Source organism: Oncorhynchus keta, unplaced genomic scaffold, assembly GCF_023373465.1.
Source record: "Oncorhynchus keta strain PuntledgeMale-10-30-2019 unplaced genomic scaffold, Oket_V2 Un_scaffold_3947_pilon_pilon, whole genome shotgun sequence".
Classification (NCBI taxonomy): Eukaryota; Metazoa; Chordata; class Actinopteri; order Salmoniformes; family Salmonidae; genus Oncorhynchus; species Oncorhynchus keta.
In genome coordinates this window covers 145001-159473 of record NW_026290927.1, presented here as the reverse complement: position 1 = coordinate 159473, position 14473 = coordinate 145001, and the positions used below count along the sequence as shown (strand labels likewise).

The following is a 14473-nucleotide window of genomic DNA, read 5'->3' as shown; positions in this document are numbered from 1 at the left end:
CTAGAACCAACTTCAACCAGATCTGGGACCAGGCTAGAACCAACTTCAACCAGATCTGGGACCAGGCTAGAACCAACTTCAACCAGGTCTGGGACCAGGCTAGAACCAACTTCAACCAGATTTGGGACCAGGCTATCTAACCAACTTCATGCCTCAAATCAACTAGCTATCCCTCTGATAACCATGGCCTCCTATCTAACCAACTTCATGCCTCAAATCAACAAGCTATCCCTCTGATAACCATGGCCTCCTATCTAACCAACTTCATGTCTCAAATCAACAAGCTATCCCTCTGATAACCATGGCCTCCTATCTAACCAACTTCATGTCTCAAATCAACAAGCTATCCCTCTGATAACCATGGCCTCCTATCTAACCAACTTCATGCCTCAAATCAACTAGCTATCCCTCTGATAACCATGGCCTCCTATCTAACCAACTTCATGCCTCAAATCAACTAGCTATCCCTCTGATAACCATGGCCTCCTATCTAACCAACTTCATGCCTCAAATCAACTAGCTATCCCTCTGATAACCATGGCCTCCTATCTAACCAACTTCATGCCTCAAATCAACTAGCTATCCCTCTGATAACCATGGCCTCCTATCTAACCAACTTCATGCCTCAAATCAACTAGCTATCCCTCTGATAACCATGGCCTCCTATCTAACCAACTTCATGTCTCAAATCAACTAGCTATCCCTCTGATAACCATGGCCTCCTATCTAACCAACTTCATGTCTCAAATCAACTAGCTATCCCTCTGATAACCATGGCCTCCTATCTAACCAACTGCAGTACATCTGTTTGTGTCTACAGTGGGACCAGGCTAGAACCAACTTCATCTGTTTGTGTCTGGGACCAGTAGAACCAACTTCAACCAGATACATCTGATTTGTGTCTACAGTGCAGTACATCTGTTTGATGTGGGACCAGTGCAGTACCATCTGTTTGATGTGCACAGTGCAGGCTACATCTGTTTGTGTCTAACCAGTGCAGTACATCTGTTTGTGATAACCATGGCACAGTGCAGTAAATCTGTTTGTGTCTACTAACCAACTGTCTCAAATCAACAAGTACATCTGTTTGTAACCAACTTCATGTCTCAAATCAACAAGTATCCCTCTGCAGGCCTACTAACCAACTCTGTTTGTGTCCCTCTGACAGTGCAGTAACCATCTGTTTGTAGTCCCTACAGTGCAAATCAACTAGTACATCTGTTTGTGTCTACAGTGCCAGTACAACCAACTCTGTTTGTAACCATGTCTACAGTGCAGTACATCTGTTTGTGTCTACAGTGCAGTACATCTGTTTGTGTGTACAGTGCAGTACATCTGTTTGTGTGCACAGTGCAGTACATCTGTTTGTGTCTACAGTGCAGTACATCTGTTTGTGTCTACAGTGCAGTACATCTGTTTGTGTCTACAGTGCAGTACATCTGTTTGTGTCTACAGTGCAGTACATCTGTTTGTGTCTACAGTGCAGTACATCTGTTTGTGTCTACAGTGCAGTACATCTGTTTGTGTCTACAGTGCAGTACATCTGTTTGTGTCTACAGTGCAGTACATCTGTTTGTGTGTACAGTGCAGTACATATGTTTGTGTGTACAGTGCAGTACATATGTTTGTGTGCACAGTGCAGTACATCTGTTTGTGTCTACAGTGCAGTACATCTGTTTGTGTGTACAGTGCAGTACATCTTTTTGTGTCTACAGTGCAGTACATATGTTTGTCTACAGTGCAGTACATATGTTTGTGTCTACAGTGCATTACATCTGTTTGTGTCTACAGTGCATTACATATGTTTGTGTCTACAGTGCAGTACATCTGTTTGTGTCTACAGTGCAGTACATCTGTTTGTGTCTACAGTGCAGTACATCTGTTTGTGTGCACAGTGCAGTACATCTGTTTGTGTGCACAGTGCAGTACATCTGTTTGTGTCTACAGTGCAGTACATCTGTTTGTGTCTACAGTGCAGTACATCTGTTTGTCTACAGTGCAGTACATCTGTTTGTGTCTACAGTGCAGTACATATGTTTGTGTCTACAGTGCAGTACATCTGTTTGTGTCTACAGTGCAGTACATCTGTTTGTGTCTACAGTGCAGTACATCTGTTTGTGTCTACAGTGCAGTACATCTGTTTGTGTCTACAGTGCAGTACATCTGTTTGTGTCTACAGTGCAGTACATATGTTTGTGTGTACAGTGCAGTACATCTGTCTGTGTGTACAGTGCAGTACATCTGTTTGTGTGTACAGTGCAGTACATATGTTTGTGTGTACAGTGCAGTACATATGTCTGTGTGTACAGTGCAGTATATTTGTCTGTGTGTACAGTATGGTACATTTGTCTGTGTGTACAGTGCAGTACATTTGTCTGTGTGTACAGTGCAGTACATCTGTCTGTGTGTACAGTGCAGTACATCTGTCTGTGTGTACAGTGCGGTACATTTGTCTGTGTACAGTGCGGTACATTTGTCTGTGTCTACAGTGCGGTACATCTGTCTGTGTGCAGTACAGTACATTTGTCTGTGTGTACAGTACATTTGTCTGTGTGTACAGTGCAGTACATTTGTCTGTGTGTACAGTGCAGTACATTTGTCTGTGTGTACAGTACAGTATATCTGTTGGTGTGTACAGTGCAGTAAATCTGTCTGTGTACAGTGCAGTAAATCTGTCTGTGTGCAGTACAGTACATCTGTCTGTGTGTACAGTATATCTGTTGGTGTGTACAGTGCAGTAAATCTGTCTGTGTGCAGTACAGTAAATCTGTCTGTGTGCAGTACAGTACATCTGTCTGTGTGTACAGTATATCTGTTGGTGTGTACAGTGCAGTAAATCTGTCTGTGTGCAGTACAGTAAATCTGTCTGTGTGCAGTACAGTACATTTGTCTGTGTGTACAGTATGGTACATTTGTCTGTGTGTACAGTGCAGTACATTTGTCTGTGTGTACAGTGCAGTACATTTGTCTGTGTGTACAGTGCAGTACATTTGTCTGTGTGTACAGTACAGTATATCTGTTGGTGTGTACAGTGCAGTCCAGTGTCTGGGCCTCTTGCACATATTCATCTGTGTGTTTTCTGGAGGTATGTGTGTCTCTCCGTGTGCGTACATGTCTCTGTGTGTGTTCAGGACGTTACTTCAGACTAGCTCTCCAGCTGGGTCTTCTAACATGCTGTGTTTGGTTCGGTGTCGTTTTGTCACGGCTGCAGTAATCTCCTCCATTTCCCCGTTGGCAGACTCATTTTCTGGGGTTGGAGATGAAAACTGCATCTTGAATATCTTTCACACACATCTAATACAGGACTCCAAAAGTCAGGCAGCAATGCCCTAGAACTGAACGGTCTAATTGAGCAATAGGCCTGAGGGGGTGTGGTGTATGGCCAATATACCACAACTCCCCGAGGTGCCTTATCGCTATTATAAACTGGTTACCAACACAATTAGAACAGTAAAAATATATGTTTTGTCCTACCGGTGGTCTGATATACCACGGCTGTCAGCCAATCAGCATTAAGGGGGCTTCCTCTTTTATCTATTGCTCCTCAAGCAAGATGGAGGCTGATATCTCGAGTTTCCATCAGACCAACAACTTGAATGCCCTGCTCCTTTTTAGTTGTCTGAAAATCACTACATTGCACAAAACATTTTTTTTTTTTACCATTTGTGTGTGCTTTACTGTATTTATACTTGGGATATCGTGTTTCAACAGTAAATGTCAAAACATGACTGGAGACATTTTATTGTGGATGTTGACAACGATCATGACCAATGTGACCAGTACGGCTCTACAGCCAATACTACTACTATACTGATACTGTACTAATACTGTATGAATCATGTATGAATACTAATACTGTATGAATCATGTATGAATACTAATACTGTATGAATCATGTATTAATACTGATACTTTACTAATACTATACGAATCATGTATTAATACTGTACTAATACTGTACTAATCATGTATAAATACTAGTACTGTATCAATCATGTATGAATACTAATACTGTATGAATCATGTATTAATACTGATACTTTACTAATACTATACGAATCATGTATGAATACTAATACTGTATGAATCATGTATTAATACTGATACTTTACTAATACTGTACTAATCATGTATTAATACTGTACTAATACTGTACTAATCATGTATAAATACTAGTACTGTATGAATCATGTATCAATACTAATACTGTATGAATCATGTATGAATACTAATACTGTATGAATCATGTATCAATACTAATACTGTATGAATCATGTATCAATACTAATACTGTATGAATCATGTATTAAAACTAATACTGTATGAATCATGTATTAATACTGATACTTTACTAATACTATACGAATCATGTATGAATACTAATACTGTATGAATCATGTATCAATACTAATACTGTATGAATCATGTATCAATACTAATACTGTATGAATCAGGTATTAATACTAATACTGTATGAATCATGTATCAATACTAATACTGTATGAATCATGTATCAATACTAATACTGTATGAATCATGTATCAATACTAATACTGTATGAATCAGGTATTAATACTAATACTGTATGAATCATGTATCAATACTAATACTGTATGAATCATGTATCAATACTAATACTGTATGAATCATGTATCAATACTAATACTGTATGAATCATGTATCAATACTAATACTGTATGAATCATGTATCAATAAATACTGATGAATCATTTCAATACTAATACTGTATGAATCATGTATCAATACTAATACTGTATGAATCATGTATCAATACTAATACTGTATGAATCATGTATCAATACTAATACTGTATACTATACGAATCATGTATCAATACTAATACTGTATGAATCATGTATCAATACTAATACTAATACTGTATGAATCATGTATGAATACTAATACTGTATGAATCATGTATCAATACTAATACTGTATGAATCATGTATCAATACTAATACTGTATGAATCATGTATCAATACTAATACTGTATGAATCATGTATCAATACTAATACTGTATGAATCATGTATGAATACTAATACTGTATGAATCATGTATCAATACTAATACTGTATGAATCATGTATCAATACTAATACTGTATGAATCATGTATCAATACTAATACTGTATGAATCATGTATCGATACTAATACTGTATGAATCATGTATCAATACTAATACTGTATGAATCATGTATGAATACTAATACTGTATGAATCAGGTATTAATACTAATACTGTATGAATCATGTATCAATACTAATACTGTATGAATCATGTATCAATACTAATACTGTATGAATCAGGTATCAATACTAATACTGTATGAATCATGTATCAATACTAATACTGTATGAATCATGTATCAATACTAATACTGTATGAATCAGGTATCAATACTAATACTGTATGAATCATGTATCAATACTAATACTGTATGAATCATGTATTAAAACTAATACTGTATGAATCATGTATCAATACTAATACTGTATGAATCAGGTATTAATACTGATACTTTACTAATACTGTATGAATCATGTATCAATACTAATACTGTATGAATACTTTACGCATACTAATACTGTATGAATACTTTACGCATACTAATACTGTATGAATACTTTACGCATACTAATACTGTATGAATAATATATGCATACTAATACTGTATGAGTACTGTACACATACTACTAGTATTAGTATTAATACATGATTCATACAGTATTAGTAAAGTATCAGTATTAATACATGTATAGTTACATGTACTGTAACTATACTACAACTGTACTAAATATGACTCTGGTTGTATCGTAGATGTTGACAACGATCGTTGTGACCAGTACACGGACTGCTACAGCTGTACAGCCAATACTAACGGCTGCCAGTGGTGTGCTGTTCAGTGTGTCTCCGTGAGCTCCAACTGTACGGCCGTCACGGTAAGAATGGCCAATGGGCTGCACTCATTGTCTTTACATTATAGGACTTTACATGTAGATTTACATGGACTTTACACAATGTCTCTTTGTTGCAGAATTCCAGTAAATTCCCAGGGTTTTCAGAAATGGGAAGGTTCCTGGAATCAGGAGGGAGAAGGCAGGAAATACTTATTAATTATTGTCTGTCATTAATATGTATGACATGTCTTCCTATCCCAGGGGGCCATAGTGGAGTATGATGTCTGTCCTAAAGACAACCCGTCTTATGTCTGCAACAAGAAGACCAGCTGTAAGAGCTGTGGGGTGGACCAGAACTGCCAGTGGGAACCTCGAAACCAGGAGTGCATCGCTCTACCAGGTGAGAACCCCAAAAAACATAAGTGTATATGCTTACCTGGTAACCTAGAAAACAACTGGTAAGAACCCAGGAACCAGAAGTGTATCTCTCTGCCTGGTAAGAAACCAGAAGTGTATCTTTCTGCCTGGTAAGAAACCAGAAGTGTATCTTTCTGCTTGGTAAGAAACCAGAAGTGTGTATCCTCTGCCTGGTAAGAAACCAGAAGTGTATCTTTCTGCCTGGTAAGAAACCAGAAGTGTATCTTTCTGCCTGGTAAGAAACCAGAAGTGTATCTTTCTGCCTGGTAAGAAACCAGAAGTGTATCTTTCTGCCTGGTAAGAAACCAGAAGTGTATCTTTCTGCCTGGTAAGAAACCAGAAGTGTGTATCCTCTGCCTGGTAAGAAACCAGAAGTGTGTATCCTCTGCCTGGTAAGAAACCAGAAGTGTGTATCCCTACCTGGTAAGAAACCAGAAGTGTATCTCTACCTGGTAATACAAAACCTTGTCTGTATAGTACTGTACATCTCTCATCAAAGCTGTACTGGTTTGCTAGTGTTTAACAGTATACTGTGCTGTGCAGGGATGTGATACTTCCTAATGAATGAATCAGGGATTCCTGATTTTCTTAGATGTGTCCTCCATTTACAGACAGAGCCTTCAGAAAGTATTCACACTCCTTGACTTGTTCAAAATGTTGTTGTGTTACTGTTTACTGTTTTGTGTCCCTGATTTACACTCTACCCCATAATGCCATTTTTTTTTTAATTAATAAAAAATGAAAAGCTGAAAAGGTCTTGAGTCAATAGGTATTTATTCCCTTTGTGTCACGCCTTGGTCATTGTATTTTGTGTTTTCGTTATATATTTGGTCAGGCCAGGGTGTGACATGGGTTTATGTTATTGTATTTTCGTATTGGGGTTTGTAGTATTTGGGATCGTGGCTGATTAGGGGTGTTGTATAGGTTTGGCTGCCTGAGGCGGTTCTCAATCAGATTGATTCTCGGGGTGTATTTGGGATCGCAGCTGATTAGGGGTGTTGTATAGGTTTGGCTGCCTGAGGCGGTTCTCAATCAGAGTCAGGTGATTCTCGTATTGGGGTTTGTAGTATTTGGGATCGTGGCTGATTAGGGGTGTTGTATAGGCTTGGCTGCCTGAGGCGGTTCTCAATCAGAGTCAGGTGATTCTCGTATTGGGGTTTGTAGTATTTGGGATCGCGGCTGATTAGGGGTGTTGTATAGGCTTGGCTGCCTGAGGCGGTTCTCAATCAGAGTCAGGTGATTCTCGTTGTCTCTGATGGGGAACCGTATTTAGGTAGCCTGGGTTTCGCTTTGTATTTCGTGGGTGATTGTTCCTGTCTCTGTGTAGTTTCACCAGATAGGCTGTAATTAGGTTTCACGTTCCGTTTGTTGTTTTGTATTTTTGTATCGTTATTTCATGTGTCACTTTTTCTATTAAAGTCATGAGTAACCACTACGCTGCATTTCGGTCCGACTCTCTTTCTACAAACGAAGAACGCCGTTACACTTTGTTATATTCATACGTTTAGGAGTGAAAATGTGCTTAACAAATAACGTAATAATTTGCATGGACTCATTCCGTGGTTAATAATATAGATACGTTTTTCCCCTTTGTACTTTTACCACATTTCCGTGATGTCTATTTGGTAGTTATCAAATTGTATTGGTCACATGGTTAGCAGATGTTAATGCAAGTATAGCAACATGCTTGTGATTCTAGTTCCGAAAATGCAGTAATATCTAACAATTCCCCAACAACTGCCTAATGTCCTGATCAGTTGGTGTTAGTCTTGTCCAATCGCTAGGGCTGTTGCGGTGACCGTATTACCGTCACACACGAGTCATGAAGGCAGTCAAATTCCACATGACCGTTTAGTCACGGTAATTAGGCTTCTCCAAGCTCTGATGTTGCTGATGGTCATTAATAGTCTACCAAACATGCTAACTGCCTGGTATTCAGTACTCTATTGTACTTCTAATCACTCTGACATCAATGCAAATGAAATGGAAAATCTAATCAAACACCTCATGAGAGCCCATGAGCTCATGTTGCACAACATTTCTATAGGTTATGCAATTTGGGGAGAAAACAGAGTGATGGCCTCTATTAAAAAGAGGAGGATCCAATCAGTTTTCTATAGGCTAACCCTACTATATTTATTTTAAACTGTCCTAATATTAAGCATTAAGCACAGGCAACATCTTTGAGGAAAACCTGGTTGTCTGCTTTCCAACAGACACTGGGAGAAGAAAATCAATGGCAATACTTGCAATTGTCTGTCTAGCAATGATCAACATTCAACGTGACAGAGCTTGAAGAATTTTGAAAAGAATAATGGGCAAATATTGTACAATCCAGGTTTGCAAAGCTCTTAGACTTACACAGAAAGACTCACAGCTGTAATCACTGCCAAAGGTGATTTTAAAAAGTATTGACTCAGGTGTGAATGCTGATGTAAATTGGATATTTTGGTATTTAGATTTCAATAAATGTGCAAACATTTCTAAAAACATGTTTTCACTTTGTCATTTTGGGGTATTGTGTGTAGATGGGTGAGCGTTTGTATTTATTTAATCCATTTTGAATTAAATCTGTAACACAACCAAATGTGGAATAAATTAAGGGGTATGAATACTTTCTGAAGGCACTGTAGAAAATGGTAGATTTTTTTTATGTATGTTGCCCTGATAAGTTGGTGTTCGATGTTATAAAGGGATACCTTGGGATGTTGGCAATGAGGGCCTTAATAGTCATCCCATAGTCATGCTAGTAGATACCCATAGACTTCAAATCCTGGTCCTTCTGTAGCTCAGTTGGTAGAGCATGGCGCTTGTAACGCCAGGGTAGTGGGTTCGATTCCCGGGACCACCCATACGTAGAATGTATGCACACATGACTGTAAGTCGCTTTTGGATAAAAGCGTCTGCTAAATGGCATTATATTATTTATTATATTATTAAATCAAATGTATTCATATAGCCCTTCGTACATCAGCTGATATCTCAAAGTGCTGTACAGAAACCCAGCCTGAAACCCCAAACAGCAAGCAATGCAGGTGTAGAAGCACGGTGGCTAGGAAAAACTCCCTAGAAAGGCCAAAACCTAGGAAGAAACCTAGAGAGGAACCAGGCTATGTGGGGTGGCCAGTCCTCTGGGAATGACTTCCAGTCATTGTGCTAACGCTAGTTAGCATTGGCTCGCAAAACTACTTGTAACTTCCTTCATACTGGACACAGAGATATGAACATGGTATCCATGAGTTCATCTGACTGGGGAACTAGATGAAGGGCCTCATTGACAAAATCCACAAGGTTTCCCTTTAACGGTCCTGTCCTGTTCTTCTTGCAGAGAACCTTTCTTTCTATAGACATCTATCTCTCTTTATAATATATCAAAATGTATCTTTCTCCCTCCAGAGAATATTTGTGGTGAGAGTTGGCACCTGGTGGGTAACTCGTGTCTGAAGTTCATCACAGCAAAGGACTCGTACGACAACGCCAAGCTGACCTGTCGGGGTCACAACGCTGTCCTGGCCTCGTTGACCAATCAGAAGGAGGTGGACTTTGTCCTTAAAGAGCTGCAGATCATGAACGTTCTGGTGAGCAAGGTCACTATAGTTCCAATATATTCCTATATATATATAGAAAGGTCACTATAGTTACAATATATTAGAACATACAGTGGGGCAAGAAAGTATTTAGTCAGCCACCAATTGTGCAAGTTCTCCCACTTAAAAGATGAGAGAGGCCTGTAATTTTCAACATAGGTACACTTCAACTATGACAGACAAAATGAGAAAAAAAAATCCAGAAAATCACATTGTTGTATTTTTAATGAATTTATTTACAAACTATGGTGGAAAATAAGTATTTGGTCAATAACAAAGTTTATCTCAATAATTTGTTATATACCCTTTATTGGCAATGACAGAGGTCAAACGTTTTCTGTAAGTCTTCACAAGGTTTTCACACACTGTTGCTGGTATTCTGGCCCATTCCTCCATGCAGATCTCCTCTAGAGCAGTGATGTTTTGGGGCTGTTGCTGGGCAACACGGACTTTCAACTCCTCCAAAGATTTTCTATGAGGTTGAGATCTAGAGACTGGCTAGGCCACTCCAGGACCTTGAATTGCTTCTTACGAAGCCACTCCTTCGTTGCCCGGGCGGTGTGTTTGGGATCATTGTCATGCTGAAAGACCCAGCCACGTTTCATCTTCAATGCCCTTGCTGATGGAAGGAGGTTTTCACTCAAAATCTCACGATAAATCTCAGATAAAAAACACAGCCATTTTTACAGCCAAAGATTGGAGTCACAAAAAAGTAGAAATATAGATCAAATTAATCACTAACCTTTGATGATCTTCATCAGATGACACTCATAGGACATCATGTTACACAATACATGTATGTTTTGTTCGATAATGTGCATATTTATATCAAAAAATCTCATTGGCGCCTTACGTGCAGAACTTTTTTGATTCCAAAATATCGTTGATTTTGCAGAAATACTCAAACAGATTTTTTAAAAACTTGACGGAAAAAGCGAACGGCGCTCAGAACCCAAAACAGCCAGAGGAATATTTTGGAATCAACAAAGTTAGAATCAACACCATAAATATTCACTTACCTTTGATGATCTTCATCAGAAGGCAAATGACTGATTTGTTCCATCATTTATGTCCAAATAGCCACTTGTTGTTATCGTGTTCAGCCCAGTAATCCATCTTGAGGCGCAGGCACTTCATCCAGACAAAAACTGGAAAAGTTCCGTTACAGTCCTTTAGAAACATGTCAAACGATGTATGGAATCAATCGTTAGGATGTTTTTAACATAAAACATCAATAATGTTCCAACAGGAGAATTCCTTTGTCTTCAGAAAAGCACTGGAATGAGAGGTAACTCTGTCGGGAGCGCGCGTCATGAGACCAAGGCTCTCTGCCAGACCACTGACTCAAAGAGCTCTTATGAGCCCCTCCTTTATAGTAGAATCCTCAAACCAGTTTCAAAAGACAGTTGACATCTAGTGGAAGCCATAGGAAGTGTAACTTTATCCATATCTCAATGTGTATTCGGTAGGCCAAGCTTTGAAAAACTACAAACCTCCCACTTTCTGGTTGGATTTTTCTCAGGTTTTCGCCTGCCATATGAGTTCTGTTATACTCACAGACATCATTCAAACGGTTTTAGAAACTTCAGAGTGTTTTCTATACAATACTAATAATAATATGCATATATTAGCATCTGGGACAGAGTAGGAGGCAGTTCACTCTGGGCACGCTATTAATTCAAAAGTGAAAATGCCGCCCCCTATCCCAAAGAAGTTAACCACCTGAGGACCTCTACAGTTAGTTAACCATCCGGAAAAGAAGGTTAACACCATCATAGTTAACACCTCCAAACTCGTCATCAAGCTCGAGACCCTGGGTCTCGACCCCGCCCTGTGCAACTGGGTACTGTACTTCCTGACAGGCCGCCCCCAGGTGGTGAGGGTAGGTAACAACATCTCCACCCCGCTGATTCTCAACACTGGGGCCCCACAAGGGTGCGTTCTGAGCCCTCTCCTGTACTCCCTGTTCACCCACGACTGCGTGGCCATGCTTTCTCAACCCTCTCTTGTACTCCACTATAATTGAGAATTTCAATAAGCATTTCTCTACGGCTACAGGCCTATATATATATCCTACCCTTTCTTTCTAAGGTCTTCGAAAGCCAAGTTAGCAAACAGATTACCAACCATTTCGAATCCCACCAGACCTTCTCCGCTATGCAATCTGGTTTCAGAGCTGGTCATGGGTGCACCTCAGCCACGCTCAAGGTCCTAAACGATATCATAACCGCCATCGATAAGAGACATTACTGTGCAGCCGTATTCATCGACCTGGCCAAGGCTTTCGACTCTGTCAATCACAACATTCTTATTGGCACACTCGACAGCCTTGGTTTCTCAAATGTATTTATTTATCTTGCTCCTTTGTACCCCAGTATCTCTACCTGCACATTCATCTTCTGCACTTCTACCATTCCAGTGTTTAATTGCTATATTGTAATTACTTCACCACCATGGCCTATTTATTACTCCCTTATCTTACCTCATTTGCAGTCACTGTATTGTATGTTACTGACTTTTTGTTTTTTTATTTTGTTCTACTGTATTATTCACTGTATGTTTTGTTTATTCCATGTGTAACTGTGTTGTTGTATGTGTCGAATTGCTATGCTTTATCTTGGCCAGGTCGCAGTTGCAAATGAGAACTTGTTTTCAACTTGTTTTCAACTTGTTTTCAACTTGCCTACCTGGTTAAATAAAGGTGAAATAAATCAAATATATATTTTTTAAAGAAACTCCCTGATCACCCATGCACGCCTCCAACTCAATCATCAAGTTTGCAGACAACACTACAGTGGTAGGCTTCATTACCAACAATGACGATACGGCCTACAGGGAGGAGGTGAGGGCCCTCGGAGTGTGGTGTCAGGAAAATAACCTCACACTCAACGTCAACAAAACTAAGGAGATGATTGTGGACTTCAGGAAACAGCAGAGGGAACACCCCCCTATCCACATCGACGGGACAGTAGTGGAGAGGATAGTAAGTTTTAAGTTCCTCGGCGTACACATCACAGACAAACTGAAATGGTCCACCCACACAGACAGCATCGTGAAGAAGGTGCAGCAGCGCCTCTTCAACCTCAGGAGGCTGAAGTATTTTTGGCTTGTCACCAAAAGCACTCACAAACTTTGACAGATGCACAATCGAGAGCATCCTGTCGGGCTGTATCACCACCTGCTCCGCCCACAACCGTAAGGCTCTCCAGAGGGTAGTGAGGTCTGCATAACGCATCACCGGGGGCAAACTACCTGCCCTCCAGGACACCTACACCACCCGATGTTACAGGAAGGCCATAAAGATCATCAAGGACATCAACCACCCGAACCACTGCCTGTTCACCCCGCTATCATCCAGAAGGCGAGGTCAGTACAGGTTCATCAAAGCTGGGACCGAGAGACTGAAAAACAGCTTCTATCTCAAGGCCATCAGACTGTTAAACAGCCACCACTAAAATGCAGTGGCTGCTGCCAACACACTGACTCAACTCCAGCCATTTTAATAATGGGAAAATAATAATAAAGGGATCACAAGCCACTTTAAACAATGGCACTTTATATAATGTTTACATACCCTACATTACTCATCTCATATGTATATACTGTCCTCTATACCATCTACTGCATCTTGCCTATGCCGTTCGGCCATCACTCATTCATATATTTATATGTACACATTCTTATTCATTCCTTTACACTTGCATCTTTAAGCCTATTGCCGTTGGGTTAGATTACTTGTTAAGATATTTGCATGGTCAGTAGAAGCATATTTTTATTCATTAACATTTAACCATGTGTATGTGAGCCATATTTTAATTAGATTTTTCCTTCGCTCACAATTGTTGACATTAGACATTACCCCATTGTTACAATATCCATAATGACACTGCATAGATGACATCAGAAGGATTTTGACATCACCATACCCCATAATGAACATCTCCATAATGACATCAAACACCCCATAATGACATCACAATACCCCATTATGACATCACAATACCCCATAATGACATCACAATACTCCATAATGACATCACCATTAATGACATTTTCCATAATGACATCACCATACCCCATAATGACATCACCATACCCCATAATGACATCACAATACTCCATAATGACATCACAACACCCCATAATGACATCACAATACTCCATAATGACATCACCATACCCCATAATGACATCACAATACTCCATAATGACATCACAATACCCCATTATGACATCACAATACTCCATAATGACATCACAATACTCCATAATGACATCACCATACCCCATAATGACATCACCATACCACATTATGACATCACAATACTCCATAATGACATCACAATACCTCATAATGAAAGCAGGTTATTAGCACCTTTGGCAGCGATTACAGCCTTGCCTCTTCTTGGATATGAAGCTACAAGCTCGGCACACCTGTATTTGGGGAGTTTCTCCCATTCTTCTCTGCAGATCCTCTCAAGCTCTGTCAGGTTGGATGGGGAGCGTCGCTGCACAGCTATTTTTAGGTCTCTCTAGAGATGTTCTATC

General features: G+C 39.6%; 1 protein-coding gene across 1 annotated transcript in view; it reads left to right on the top strand.

The window, feature by feature from the left end:
• Positions 1-14473, top strand: part of LOC118378204 (attractin-like) — a 159296-nt gene that overhangs the window by 56162 nt on the left and 88661 nt on the right. The window contains exons 11-13 of the mRNA XM_052516118.1: positions 5842-5963; positions 6183-6321; positions 9735-9916. Of these exons, the coding sequence (XP_052372078.1) occupies positions 5842-5963; positions 6183-6321; positions 9735-9916 (443 nt within the window). The remainder of the gene's footprint in view (positions 1-5841; positions 5964-6182; positions 6322-9734; positions 9917-14473) is intronic.